Source organism: Bos grunniens, chromosome 8 (genome assembly GCF_055505025.1).
Source record: "Bos grunniens cultivar Pamir isolate PY7600 chromosome 8, Bosgru_T2T1.0, whole genome shotgun sequence".
Classification (NCBI taxonomy): domain Eukaryota; kingdom Metazoa; phylum Chordata; class Mammalia; order Artiodactyla; family Bovidae; genus Bos; species Bos grunniens.
In genome coordinates this window covers 46,996,659-47,012,619 of record NC_141172.1, presented here as the reverse complement: position 1 = coordinate 47,012,619, position 15,961 = coordinate 46,996,659, and the positions used below count along the sequence as shown (strand labels likewise).

The 15,961-nt window shown below is 39.6% G+C and overlaps 1 protein-coding gene across 5 annotated transcripts in view; it reads right to left on the bottom strand.

The window, feature by feature from the left end:
* Window positions 1-15,961, bottom strand: part of GDA (guanine deaminase) — a 249,691-nt gene that overhangs the window by 108,614 nt on the left and 125,116 nt on the right. The window contains exon 1 of one of the 5 annotated variants that reach the window (XM_086415516.1): window positions 194-315. The exons of the other annotated variants lie outside the window; for them this stretch is intronic. Coding sequence (XP_086271642.1) covers window positions 194-301 — 108 coding nt within the window. The 5' untranslated portion in view covers window positions 302-315. Of the gene's footprint in view, window positions 1-193; window positions 316-15,961 lie in introns of those variants that run through there. 5 annotated transcript variants of the gene reach the window in all.

Genomic DNA, 15,961 nt, shown 5'->3' with positions numbered 1-15,961 from the left:
AATGCACAACTGCTTAATATAAGAAATGTGCTACTTACCTTTTATGGATTAAACTTTTTAAATCATAATTTAAATATATCATGGAACTCATTTTAAAAGTATCACAAAAACCACAATATTATAAAGTAATTAGCCTCCAATTAAAATAAATTAATTTTTTTTTAAAGTTAGTATTGTAAAGGTGAAAATTTACCTTATATTTTCTTAGTGCCTGGGATACACCAGAAAAGAATGATATATTGTTCTCCTCTCTAGAGGGGAACCTAAATATGAAGGCCAGTGTGACCACAGCAATCTGCATGAGTTGTTCTAGAACAAACAGAGCTCAGCGGTGTGGCGTTTCCACTGAGCCGACCTTAGGGAAAGCTCAGCTTTCCTGTTTCCTGTTTCCTGTCCAACCTGGACAGAACAATAACAGCAGACAGATGCCTGGGATCAGAAGCCAAATACAGCATCATGTGGTTACAAAGGGAAGCCATGGCCACCATGGATATAGAGACAAGGGGCTATGCTCATTTAAAATGAGATGTCTGCTTTCGGTAGTATACTCGTTTTCACTATATTGATTCTTCCGATCCATGAACATTGTATATTTCTCCCTATCAAGCTACCAATGGTATTTTTCACAGAGCTAGAACAAATAATTTCACAATTTGTATGGAAATACAAAAACCTCAAATAGCCAAAGCAATCTTGAGAAAGAAGACTGGAACTGGAGGAATCAACCCACCTGACTTCAGGCTCTACTACAAAGCCACAGTCATCAAGACAGTATGGTACTGGCACAAAGACAGAAATATAGATCAATGGAACAAAAGAGAAAGCCCAGAGATAAATCCACGCACCTATGGACACCTTATCTTTGACAAAGGAGGCAAGAATATACAATGGATTAAAGACAATCTCTTTAACAAGTGGTGCTGGGAAAACTGGTCAACCACTTGTAAAAGAATGAAACTAGAACACTTTCTAACACTATACACAAAAATAAACTCAAAATGGATTAAAGATCTAAACATAAGACCAGAAACTATAAAACTCCTAGAGGAGAACATAGGCAAAACACTCTCTGACATACATCACAGCAGGATCCTCTATGACCCACCTCCCAGAATATTGGAAATAAAAGCAAAAATAAACAAATGGGACCTAATTAAAATTAAAAGCTTCTGCACAACAAAGGAAACTACAAGCAAGGTGAAAAGACAGCCTTCAGAATGGGAGAAAATAATAGCAAATGAAGCAACTGACAAACAACTAATCTCAAAAATATACAAGCAACTCCTGCAGCTCAATTCCAGAAAAATAAACAACCCAATCAAAAAATGGGCCAAAGAACTAAATAGACATTTCTCCAAAGAAGACATACAGATGGCTAGCAAACATGAAAAGATGCTCAACATCACTCATTATCAGAGAAATGCAAATCAAAACCACTATGAGGTACCATTTCACGCCAATCAGAGTGGCTGCTATCCAAAAGTGTACAAGCAATAAATGCTGGAGAGGGTGTGGAGAAAACGGAACCCTCTTACACTGTTGGTGGGAATGCAAACTAGTACAGCCACTATGGAGAACAGTGTGGAGATTCCTTAAAAAACTGGAAATAGAACTGCCTTATGATCCAGCAATCCCACTGCTGGGCATACACACTGAGGAAACCAGAACTGAAAGAGACACATGTACCCCAGTGTTCATCACAGCACTGTTTATAATAGCCAGGACATGGAAGCAACCTAGATGTCCATCAGCAAATGAATGGATAAGAAAGCTGTGGTACATATACACAATGGAGTATTACTCAGCCATTAAAAAGAATACATTTGAATCAGTTCTAATGAGGTGGAGCCTATTATACAGAGTGAAGTAAGCCAGAAAGAAAAACACCAATACAGTATACTAACGCATATATATGGAATTTAGAGACATGGTAACAATAACCCTGTATGCGAGACAGCAAAAGAGACACAGATGTATAGAACGGTCTTTTGGACTCTGTGGGAGAGGGAGAAGGTGGTATGATTTGGGAGAATGGCATTGAAACATGTATAATATCATATAAGAAATGAATCGCCAGTCCAGGTTCGATGCAGGATATAGGATGCTTGGGGCTGGTGCACTGGGATGACCCAGAGGGATGGTACAGGGAGGTAGGTGGGAGGGGGTTTCAGGATGGGGAACACGTGTACACCCGTGGTGGATTCATGTTGGTGTATGGCAAAACCAATACAATATTGTACAGTAATTAACCTCCAATTAAAATAAATAAATTTAAATTTAAAAAAATAAATAAAATGCAAATATTTTGTCTGGAACATCGCTTTTCAAAACTGTAGTAAAGTTCCAAAAGGGCAGCAGCTTTGTCTTACTCACAGCTATAGACCCTGAACAAGAGCAGCACTTGGGAAATTATAATAAACACCAAATCAATATCTGGGAGGGAATGAATGCTTGGATCATAAAAGTCTCCAAGAATCCTTGCAGAGTTACGGAAAGAAAAAGGCTCCAAGTTACTGATATCATGATTCCAATGATTATGTTGCTAGGGCTCATTTTAAAGTTCCCTTAAAATTTGAGAAATGAGTAGAAAAGTAACATTATTTGCACCCAAATGGGTAGGTATATTAATCATTGACAGCATTTAAATAAAGCCTAGACAGAGATGCTGAAAAGGTGAAATGATCCTCTTTGAGGTGCAACATTAGAGAATCTAGAGGTTTTTTTGACATTCAGAAGTCACTGACTCTTTTGAGATCTGATGAAAAATGCATATATGGACATTGAAACAATTGTGGAAAAGGTGAGGGGTTAATAGATGAACTAGTTAAAGAAAATTATTATAAAAAGAATCTGAGGTTCATTTTGAATCCATCTCTGTTGGCCTATTAAAAAACATCAACTCTTGAAAAACACAAGTATCTCCTTCCTTAGATTAAGAAGCACGAGTTTTGCATTGTTTGGGGAAGTTCTGGTTGTGGAAAGGCTGTGGATTGGGAGTACTTTCAGATTTTGATTTTATGGGTACTGAGAATTGAAGAATGTTTTACTGACAAGAACAGAGCAAACAAGAATAAAGGAAAAGATCAAGAAAGAGGTGGCACACTTTCAGTGGAAAGATAATCAGGAGGAGAATAACAGGAGCACAGCAGGAGATCCTGGACTTGGTTACCAAATGAGTCATGGTTTTGCTCTCTAGAGTTCAAAGCCCAGAAAGGAAGGAGGCTAGCTGAGAGAGTTAAGTACTCAAATGGCTGAAATGATAACCAGGGTACTTAAAATCAAATCCAGAGAAATAATAAATACTAGAGAGGAAACGGGAGATGGCGATGGCACTCCACTCCAGTACTCTTGCCTGGAAAATCCAATGGATGGAGGAGCCTGGTAGGCTGCAGTCCATGGGGTTTCGAAGAGTCGGACACGACTGAGCGACTTCACTTTCACTTTCACTATCATGCATTGGAGAAGGAAATGGCAACCCACTCCAGTGTTCTTGCCTGGAGAATCCCAGGGACAGGGGAGACTGGTGGGCTGCCGTCTATGGGGTCGCACAGAGTTGGATACGACTGAAGAGACTTAGCAGAAGCAGAGAGGAAACAGATCTAGATTCAAATCCCAGCTTCATTCATTCCTAGCTGTATCCCACTCAGCACGTCACTAACAGTTTCTCTGCCTTGCCAACACGGAGAACTTGATCTTAACTGGTAAATCCTGAAATAAAATGTGAACTGTGGTTGGAATGTGTTGTTTGTGACTTCATCACTGGCCATAGGATCCAGTTTTTAAGTATATTAAACACATAGCATATAATTCAATTCAGTTCAGTTCAGTCGCTCAGTCCTGTCCGACTCTTTGAGACTCCATGAACCGCAGCATGAGAGGCCTCCCTGTCCATCACCAACTCCCGGAGTCCACCAAAAACTATGTCCATTGAGTCGGTGATGCCATCCAACCATCTCATCCTCTGTTGTCCCCTTCTCCCCACGCCTTCAATCTTTCCCAACATCAGGGTCTTTTCCAATGAGTCAGCTCTTCGCATCAGGTGGCCAAAGTACTGGAGTTTCAGCTTTAGCATCAGTCCTTCCAATGAACACCCAGGGCTGATCTCCTTTAGGATGGACTTGTTGGATCTCCTTGCAGTCCAAGGGACTCTCAAGAGTCCTCTCCAATACCACAGTTCAAAAGCATCAATTCTTTGGTGCTCAGCTTTCTTTATAGTCCAACTCTTACATCCATACACGACTACTGGAAAAACCATAGCCTTGACTAGATGGACCTTTGTGGACAAAGTAATGTCTCGCTTTTGAATATGCTATCTAGGTTGGTCATAACTTTCCTTCCAAGGAGTAAGCGTCTTATATTTCATGGCTGCAATCACCATCTGCAGTGATTTTGGAGCCCAGAAAAATAAAGTTAGCCACTGTTTCCACGGATTCCTCATCTATTTGCCATGAAGTGATGGGACTGGATGCCATGATCTTAGTTTTCTGAATGTTGAGCTTTAAGACAACTTTTTCACTCTCCTCTTTCACTTTCATCAAGAGGTTTTTTAGTTCCTCTTCACTTTCTGCCATAAGGGTGGTGTCATCTGCATATCTGAGGTTATTGATATTTCTCCCAGCAATCTTGATTCCAGCTTGTGCTTCCTCTAGCTCAGCATTTCTCATGATGTACTCTGCATATAAGTTAAAAAAACAGGATGACAATATACAGCCTTGAGGTACTCCTTTTCCTATTTGGAACCAGTCTGTTGTTCCATGTCCAGTTCTAACTGTTGCTTCCTGACCTACATACAGGTTTCTCAAGAGGTAGGTCAGGTGGTCTGGTATTCCTATCATTTTCAGGATTTTTCACAGTTTATTGTGATCCACACAATCAAAGGCTTTGGCATAGTCAATAAAGCAGAAGTAGAGGTTTTTCTGGAACTCTCTTGCTTTTTCCATGATCCAGAGCATGTTGGCAATTTGATCTCTGGTTCCTCTGCCTTTTCTAAAACCAGCTTGAACATCAGGAGGTTCATGGTTCATGTATTGCTGAAGCCTGGCTTGGAGAATTTTGAGCATTACTTTACTAGCATGTAAGATAAGTGCAATTGTGTGGTAGTTTGAGCATTCTTTGGCATTGCCTTTCTTTGGGATTAGAATGAAAACTGACCTTTTCCAGTCCTCTGGCCACTGCTGAGTTTTCCAAATTTGCTGGCATATTGAGTGCAGCACTTTCACAGCATCATCTTTTAGGATTTAAAATAGCTCAACTGAAATTCCATCACCTCCACTAGCTTTGTTCGTGTGATGCTTACTAAGGCCCACTTGACTTCACATTCCAGGATGTCTAGCTCTAGGTGAGTGATCACACTATCATGATTATCTGGGTCATGAAGATCTTTTTTGTATAGTTCTGTGTATTCTTGCCACCTCTTCTTAATACCTTCTGCTTCTGTTAGGTCCATACCATTTCTGTCCTTTATTGAGCCCATCTTTGCATGAAATGTTCCCTTGGTGTCTCTAATTTTCTTGAAGAGATCTCTAGGCTTTCCCATTCTATTGTTTTCCTCTATTTTTTTGCACTGATCTCTGAGGAAGGCTTTCTTATCTCTCCTTGCTATTCTTTGGAACTCTGCATTCAAATAGATATATCTTTCCTTTTCCCCTTTGCTTTTCACCTCCCTTCTTTTCACAGCATATAATAGGTATTCAATATTGTAGAATGAATGATTAAATGTGTAAAAATATTTGTAAGTACTAGAGTACAAAAAGGAGTAATCTCCAATTCCTGTGTTTTGATAAAAAAGAAAAACCTCTTAAAAGTTATATCATTCTCAAACTGGAATAAATTTAATCAACAGAATTAACTTCTGAATATTTACATTTTGTGTAACAAAAGTCACTACAGACGAGATTAAATTATATGCAATATTGTACTTTCTAAAGTACACACAAATATAGTTTAGAAATATTCTCAATAAAGATTGAAACAATTTGTACAATAGTTTTTTATAATGCTTCAGAGAATCCACTGATTTATTAAATATCTATTAAGCACCTAAATTATTTGCAAAATCCTGTGCTTGATAAGTAGTAGGTTTCTTCTACTTTCTTTCACCATGTGACTAGACTTAAAACCAATTTGAGTGAAAATATACACAAATAAGGTACATGGTCAGCAAGTGTAGATACATACTGTGTAAGAAGAAAAGTCAATAAAAGAGACGATTAATAATTAGTGATGTTGTGCATCTTTTCATAAGTTTGCTGGCCACCTGTATGTCTTCTTTGGACAAATGACTATTTAAGATGCACAAACATCACTGATTATTAAGAGAAACACAAATCAAAACTACAATGAGGTATCACTCACACCAGTTAGAATGGCCATCAGCAAAAAATCCACTAACAATAAATGCTGGAGAAGGTGTGGAGAAAAGGGAACCCTCTTATACTACTGGTCGGAATGTAAATTTATATAGCCACTATGGAGAACAGTATGGCAGTTCCCTAGAAAACTAAAAAAGAACTATCATGACCCAGCAATCCCACTCATGGGCATATACCCAGAGAAAACCATAACTTGAAAAGATACATGCACATCAACATTCACTGCGGCACTATTAACAGTAGCCAGGACATGGAACAACCTGAATGCCCATCATCAGAGGAGTAGATAAAGAAGATGTGGTACATATACCCAATGGAATATTACTCAGACATTATAAGGAGTGAAACTTGTCATTTAAAGATGTGGTTGGACCTAGAGACTGTCAGAAAGAGTGAACTATGTCAGAAAGAGAAAAGCAAATATTGTATATTAATACGTATATGTGGTACCTAGAACAATGGTATAGATGACCTTATTTGAAAAGCAGAAATAGAGACACAGACATAGAAAGCAAATGTATGGATAACTAGGGGGAAAAGGAGTGGGATTAACTGGGAGATTGAGATGATACTTATACACTATTGATACTATTTGCAAAATAGATAACTAATGAGAACATACTGTATAGCCTAGAGAACTCTACTCAAAGCTCTGTGGTGACCTAAATGGGAAGAAAATTCAAAAAAAGAGGGGATATATGCAAACATATAGCTGATTTACTTTGCTGTATAGAAGAAAACAACACAACATTTTAAAGCAAATATACCTCAATAAAAAATTAACTTTTTAAAAAGAGATGGTTATACACAGAGAGAACACTTTGAGGATAGGGAAGTAGTAAAAAGATTTTGGAGATGGTACTTGAGGCGAGCCTTAGACAATGAGCTTGCACCCAAGTGAAATGGAAGATAAGCAGGCTAAAAACTGGCATGCCTTCTAGGAAGAGTATTTCTCACCAATAAAAATGAATTTAAAATTATTGAACAAATGTATTCTTTTTAATGGCTGAGTAATACTCCATCAGTTCTAATGAGGTAGATGAAACTGGAGCCTATTATACAGAGTGAAGTAAGCCAGAAAGAAAAACACCAATACAGTATACTAACGCATATATATGGAATTTAGAAAGATGCTAACAATAACCCTGTGTACGAGACAGCAAAAGAGACACTGATGTATAGAACAGTCTTATGGACTCTGTTGCAGAGGGAGAGGGTAAGAAGATTTGGGAGAATGGCATTGAAACATGTATAATATCATGTATGAAACGAGTTACCAGTCCAGGTTCGATGCACAATACTGGATGCTTGGGGCTGGTGCACTGGGATGACCCAGAGGGATGGTATGGGGAGGGAGGAGGGAGGAGGGTTCAGGATGGGGAACACATGTATACCTGTGGCAGATTCATTTTGATATTTGGCAAAACTAATACAATTTGTAAAGTTTAAAAATAAAATAAAATTAAAAGAAAAAAAATAAAATTATTGAACAGACTCTTTTAGCCTCCTCAACATCCACAAAACTGGATTATCAGTAAAGGCAGGTGGTTCTACATTTTACTGGCCACAGAAAACCAGCTTCACTCCAGGCTTATGCCAATAACTATTAATACTAGGTTCCTCCCTCTTGGTGTTCATCATAACTCCATAAAAAGGACCACCTTTAAGAGGAGTGCCTGGGAGACTTGTGGTCCTGCCCATCCCTCTGACAGCCTGAAGCCTATCTCTAGGACAATTTCAGATCAGCCAAGACCTAGGTACCTGGAACACCTCCCACAGCCCCTTCCCCACAGCTTTAGCCCTACAGAACGGTTTTATGAACCCTCTTCTTCCTGTCACATCTGCAGCTCAAGAGAGGCAATTCTACAAAATGCTACCTTGCACAGGAAAGTTGTTAAGACTTTAATTATAAGACACAATGTCCACCTAGGAGAAATTCCCATCTGAACCAGCATCAAGAATAGGTGTGTTTCTCACAAACATGTGGTGGCTAAACAATATGCTGGTAAACAACCATTGGATCACTGAAGAAATCAAAGAAGGAAAAAGAAAAAAAGAAACACCTAGTAACAAATGAAAGCATCAAGATCCAAAACTTATTGGATGCAGCAAAAGCAGTTCTAAGAATGAAGTTCATAGCAATACAATCTTACCTCATGAAACAAGAAAAGTCTCAAATAAACAACCTAACCTTACCCCTAAAACAACTAGAGAAAGAACAACAAACAAAAGCTAAAATTAGTAGAGGGAAGGAAATCATAAAGATCAGAGCAGAAATAAATGAAATAGAGACAAAACAATTGCAAAGACCAATGAAACTAAAAGCTGGTTCTTTGAAAAGATAAAAAGATTGAGAAACCTTTCGTCAGATTTAGCAAGAAAAAAAAAAGGGAGAAGAATCAAATCAGCAGTGAGAATTAGAAATGAAAAAAAAAGAAATTTACAACTGACTCCATAGGCATACCAAGAATCATAAGAGACTACTATGAACAACTGTATGTCAATAAAATGGACAACCCAGAAGAAACGGACAAATTCTTAGAAAGGTACAGTCACCCAAGACTGAACCAGGAAGAAACAGAAAATATGAACAGAGAAATCACAAGCACTAAAACTGAAACTGTGATTAAGAATTGATGTGTTTCTATGTGGCAACCTGGATGGGAGAGGAGTTTGGGGAAGAATGGAAACATGTACATGTATGGCTGAGTCCCTTCTCTATTCACCTGAAACTATCATAACATTGTGAATCATCTATATCCCAATACAAAATAAAAAGTTTTTTAAAAAAAAGAATAGCTGTGTTTCCCTTGTGCAACTGCTTTCAGCAATTGCCAATTAGGCAACATATCCTTTCAACAGCTGGTGCCTAAGACAGTTAGAAACCAGTAAGAATGTAAGTCGTTTCACAATGCACCTTAATTTATAGTTCTGTTTTATGTCAACAACTAACTTTTTCTTCTCTCTTACATGTATAAAAGTATCACCACTTGCCTACACCCTCTTCTAAGTAAATAAGTAAGTGAAGTCGCTCAGTCGTGTCCTCTTTGTGACCCCATGGACTGTAGCCTACCAGGCTCCTCTGTCCATGGAATTTTCCAGGCAATAGTACTGGAGTGGATTGCCATTTCCTTCTCCAGAGGATCTTCCTGACCTAGGGATCCACTCCGGGTCTCCTGCATTGTAGACAGATGCTTTACCATCTGAGCCATCAAGGAAGTCATGCCCTGGAACTGCCTTAATTCCTTTCTACAGAAAGGGGATTGTAAACACATGACCAATTAGATTTTTCTTCCTGCAAGTGAGGGAAGTCCACCCTGACCTTTATCCATACTAAATAGTCAGATCAACAATAAGAACAGTGACAGATTTTATTTTCTTGGGCTCCAAAATCGCTGCAGCCAGGAAATTAAGACTCTTGCTTCTTGGAAGAAAAGCTATGACAACTTAGACAGCATATTAAAAAGCAGAGACATTACTTTGCCAACAAAGGTCTGTATAGTCAAAGCTATGGTTTTTCCAGTAGTCATATACAGATGTGACAGCTGGACAATAAAAAAGGCTAAGTGCCAAAGAACTGATGCCTTTGAACTGTGGTGTTGGAAAAGACTCCTGAGAGTCCCTTGGACAGCAAGGAGATTAAACCAGTCAATCCTAAAGGAAATCAACCCTGAATATTCACTGGAAGGACTGGTGCTGAAGCTGAAGCTCCAACACTTTGGCCACCTGTTGCGAAGAACTGACTCACTGGAAAAGACCCTGATGCTGGGAAAGACTGAAGACAAGAGGAGAAGAGGACAACAGAGGATGAGATGGTTGGATAGCACCACCGACTCAATGGGCATGAGTTTGAGCAAGCTCTGGGAAATGGTGAAGGACAGGGAAGACTGGCGTGCTGCAGTCCATGGGGTTGCAGAGTCAGACACGACTGAGCAACTGAACAAAGTCAGATCAATGCCCATTAAGTGAATGGGCATACCATAGGCCTGCAGGACATCCTGTCCACCACCTCTGTACCCGTCAGAACCTCACAAGCAGTCAGCCATGTGTAAGATACACCAATACCTATGCTGCCTCACAGCAATGAATCAACCAGACTGCCAAGACATTCCAGGAATTAACAGACAACTTTATGCAACTGGAAGGACAGCAAATTTCAGTCACATTCAGCAGCACCGCTTTAAGGCCTCAAAGAGTAAATCAAGTTGTGCTTTATTTAAAAATCTCTCTGGAATCAGAAATGTCTTTTTCTAAATTACCACACACGATAATCCACTACATCACATCACTACGTATCCCCTTCAAAACACTTTTCTGATCGCCTACATTGTGTTACAAACAGTAAGACAATGTTGAGGAGCCTTAAAGATAATGGAGTGCCAGCACTCTTCATGAGAGGAGGCAGCCAGAACCCCTGGAAAGTATGTTAGAAATCAGACAGGCTTGGGTGTCAATCTTGGCCTTGCCACTCACTTGCCGTGACTGCAGTCAAACCAGCTAACTCTCTGAACCTCCGTTTCCTTATTTGTAGGATAGGGATGACAAAGATGATGATGATGTCTCATCTCGGGACTGTTGTATAAAGAGTCTGACAGAGTGTCTGACACAAATTATGACTTAATAAATGTTACCTTCTCCCCAGTTCACCTCCCATTTGTCAAAGAATTTTAAATCAATTCAGTGAGTGAGAATATTCTATAGAGCTAAGTATAATTAAAGGCAAAAGTAAATAATCACTTTGTGAGAAAAAATAATAACAATGCCCAATATTTGTTAAGCAATTACTATGTGCCAAATGCTTTACACATACTATCTCATCTGCCTCACCTCTCCTTCAGTGTGCTATTGTTGTCCATATTTTATAAATGAGGGTACCAAGGCTCTAATATGTTGGGAAATTTTTCCAAATAAGTGGCAGAGCTGAAATTTGAATCCACATAGTCTGACTCCAGAAGCCATGCACTTAACCACCAGGAAAACACTGGTTTGAATATACATGCAAAATTTTATGGAAAAACAAAAGGTAATTTATTTCAACTGGGGGATGGTGGTCAAAGAAGCCTTTGGGAAGAAGGGGATATTAGAACTGGGCCTTGGAGAAAGAACAAGATTTCACTTTGATAGAGGTAGAGTGGAAAAGGGATTTATATAAAGGAGGACTATTCCAGGCTGAGGGATTCACACCAAAAACGTGGAGGTGTAAAATGATAGGATGTGCTGGGACACAGTGAGAAATTGGCATAGATATCCCTGGGAGAAGGCAATGGCACCCCACTCCAGTACTCTTGCCTGGAAAATCCCATGGACAGAGAAGCCTGGGGGCTGCAGTCCATGGGGTCACTAAGAGTTGGACACGACTGAGCGACTTTACTTTGATGCATTGGAGAAGGAAATGGCAACCCACTCCAGTGTTCTTGCCTGGAGAATCCCAGGGCTGGGGGAGCCTGGAGGGCTGCCATCTATGGGGTCACACAGAGTTGGACATGACTGAAGTGACTTAGCAGCAGCAGCAGCAATCTCTGAGCTCATGGTAACCCTACTCCTAATTGCAAGCAAGAAGGATGGAGCAGGAAGAAGTATTAAGAAAGCAGCTTGGGGCCAAATGTCATGCCTGAAATGTGTTCCAGGGGCATTTGGATCTTAGAGGCACCAGAGAGTCACAGGTGGTTGCTATGATACAGCAAAGAGAAGATACATGACATTACCCATCCTTCAAGAAAGAAACTGTCAATAATGAGGAGGAGGTATTAGAATGGGGGAGAGAAAACTGTTAGGAGGTTCCTATAATACTTGAGGAAAGACAATGGAAGCCTGGACAGGGCCAATGACAATGGAAAGGGGTATACACAAAGATATCCCAGGGGCCAGTTAGGGGGCCTGAGTCCTGATATGGGTGCCTGGGGAGACACTGACATTTTTGGCCAATAAGGAGAAGATAGAAATGAAAAAAAGGACAAAGCAGCTAGCAATTCTTTGAAAAATAATGTGATTCTTTGACAAAGCAGTGTAATTGTTAGAGGTGCTTTGAGCTGCAACTGACAGAGAAGTAGACAATGAAGTAGACAATGAAGACATTTTGTTATTTCATGGAAGAAGTCAAGGGACTTCTTGGAAAGCTCCAGGGACAGCTAACTGTTCAGTGATGTTATTCACATCTATATGTTCAAAGAGGAACTAGGTTGGTGCCTCTGGAAACCTCTTAATTTTTTCCTCATTGACCCAAGCAGTGGCAGCAGCAGCCCCATTCCTCACGTGAAAACATCTAATAAAGGAAGGACTTCTCTTTCCACATCTATGTCTATTTTTTAGGGATAAAAAGATTTCCCAGAATCCTCTGAGATGACTTCCTGTATGCTGGAATGCCACCACTGACCACCCTTAGCTACCAGGAAGTTACAGAAATAAGTATCCAACAAGCAGAATTATGATTATTGTGGATGGCTTACACCATGATATATCTATGAGCCAAGTATTACAGGTTATCAAATTCAGAAAGTGTTAATAAGAAAGAAGGGGTTATGACTACCGAGTGGGTAACCAACAGTGTCTGCCATAAGCATTTTGAACAAAGCAATCTGCCTTCCAGAAAATGGGAATTTACAAGAAGAAAATGTGATATTTGGCCATGGACACACATTTCTAATGAAAGTGAAGCTCTGATCTGGCAGCCTCAGAACAAATAGCTTATCCTAAATTCCCTCTTCAAGATCATGAGATATTCTGAAGTCTTTAGCTTATCAGAAGATCTTCACCAGCCTAAGCAAAAGGAAAAGATGATACACAACTACTAAGATTTGTGATTCAGACTATGAGAACTCCTAACAAAGCAAGATGATGCAGTTTCAGGTGAAATACAACTCTTGCTCCTCTGAGTAGTTTTGGAAATTAAAGAACATTGACTCATTCCCTTAACCACGGCTATTTAACTCTTTTCTGAATGTTCAAGTCCTATGTGTTCTTTAATGTCCAGTTCAATTTAGGCTTTCTTCATCAAGTTTTTCCTATCACCAACCAATTTGTAGCTCACCATACAATTTAATACATTCACAAACATCTTCCTAATTCTGTTATCAAATTCAGTTGATTTGACCTGAAATAGTTACCAATTCTGTCCACCTCTTTTCATCTCCATTGCTGATAACTGTTTATGTTTACTGGGCATGTGCTTCATTGCAAGGCATTATTCTACACACTTTACAATTATTAATTCATTTAATCTTTTAACAACTCTATGAGACAAATTATAGTAATCATTTTATACATGAGGAGACTTGGAAATAGAATTGTTAAGTAACTTGTTCAAATTCACATAGATAATAAGTGATACAGATACTACTGAGAAATCATTTCTTAATTGATACATTACATTTCATCTCTTATAACTCACATCCCATTTCACCTAAACTATTGCAACAGGATCCTGTCAATTTCCTTGCCTGGACTTAACTCCTCTCCATGCAGTCTTTATCCTAAAGCTAGAATGATCTTTAAAAAATGCAAAACTTGGCCATGGTAAATTCCTCCCCAAACTTTCTACGCTGTCCAAGATTTTGCCCCGTTTACCTCTCCAGTCTTATCTTGGGTTATCCTTCTCCTAGAACTTTTGATTCTAACCACCTTTACGCTTTCATTCCTTCCTACCCAATAGCCTTTGCACAGGCTGTCCCTCTACCTAAAAGGCTCTTCCTTATCTCCAATTTTGCCTTCCCTACCTATTCAAATCTACTTATCCTTCAGAACATCACTGAAATGTCACTCCACACACAGCAAAGCCTTCTTCCCACCTTCAGTTCAGTTCAGTTGCTCAGTCGTGTTCAACTCTTTGCAACCCTATGAACCACAGCACACCAGGCCTCCCTGTCCATCACCAACTCCCAGAGCCCACCCAAACCCATGCCCATTGAGTTGGTGATGCCATCCAACCACCTCATCCTCTGTCGTCCACTTCTCCTCCTGCCCTCAGTCTTTCCTAGCATCAAGGTCTTTTCAAATGAGTCAGCTCCTCACATCAGGTGGCCAACATTTTGGAGTTTCAGCTTCAGCATCAGTCCTTCCAATGAACACCCAGGACTTATCTCCTTTAGGATGGACTGGTTGGATCTCCTTGCAGTCCAAGGGACTCTCAAGAGTCTTCTCCAACACCACAGTTCAAAAGCATCATTTCTTTGGTGCTCAGATTTCTTCACAGTCAAACTCTCACATCCATACATGACCACTGGAAAAACCATAGCCTTGAGTAGATAGACATTTGTGGACAAAGTAATATCTCTGCTTTTTAATATGCTAAGTTGGTCATAACTTTCCTTCCAAGGAGTAAGCATCTTTTAATTTCATGGCTGCAATCACCATCTGCAGTGATTTTGGAGCCCCCAAAAATAAAGTGAGCCACTGTTTCCACTGTTTCCCCATCTATTTGCCATGAAGTGATGGGACCAGATGCCATGATCTTAGATTACCCCACCTAAAGATTAGCTCAAGTTCTGAAGGTCATAGCAGATTCTGTTAATTACTAAATGATCAGTCATACAAGGGCAGGGTCGAGTTTGCATATTTCATTCATCAGTGTATTTCTAGCAGTGAGCCCATTGTTTCACTCAGGAAGCAGTCCACTTTTACAATAAGTACAAGTCTAAGCTTTCTTGCCAACAGTGCATGTTCTTTGAGGTCAGTGACTGTGCCTCAAAGAGGTGGGCTACTCTAGTAAAGAGAATACGGGCTTTGGTTATGTTAATTCAAAACCCATCTCTGGATGCATGATTTCTCAAGTCTCAACTTTCCCAACTTTAAGAGGAAATAATTACATTGAAGAATAAAAGAGATACTGGAAGTAATGTACTAGGAAACCTGGCAGCAAATGCTCTTTAAATTGTTCTTCCCAGAGGGTCACTGGCATGAGCAGTGACGCTGCAAGCAGAGGTCCAGTGACCTCCCCCACCTCCCACACAATTCACCTTGGGCCAAGCTTCCTTCTCCACCTGTGCACCTGCATGAATATCATCATGTGGAGATAGGCAAAAATGCTACAGTGAGCAAGAGGTTAAGGATTTGCTAGGTGCAGAGGGAAGTAAGAGGACAAAATGAACATGGTATGTGCTGAGTATCCACTAAGTGACAAGCATTTTCATACATTATCTCATTTAATATTTAGCAGAAGTAAATCTCATTCTACAAATGCAGAAACTGGGGCTCAGAGAGGTTAAATGTTTCACCCATGGGCTTTGAGCAGGTAGGTGGTAGAGACCCGACTTGAACTCTGGTCTGCATAGGATTTGCTGCTGCTACCCTACCTCCAAAACAATTTTCTTCCTCGATCTTGCTCTCAGGTAAATGTGCTTTAAAGACCCAAGACATCTTTTACCTATCTTTAAAGTCAACCTGACCCAGTGGGAAGAATTAAACAATTTAGTAATATGTGAGCACTCAGTGTCTCACAATTACCTATCTGCAAATGAATTACACATGCTGGAGTTTCTCTTTCAAAAAGCCACATGCTGCTTAAGTAGAAAAACTAACTCAATTCAAAATGCCCAATACTAAATTGTTGACTAGAGAATTTTTTTAAAATTAACCTAATTTTGAATGAGTTTTAA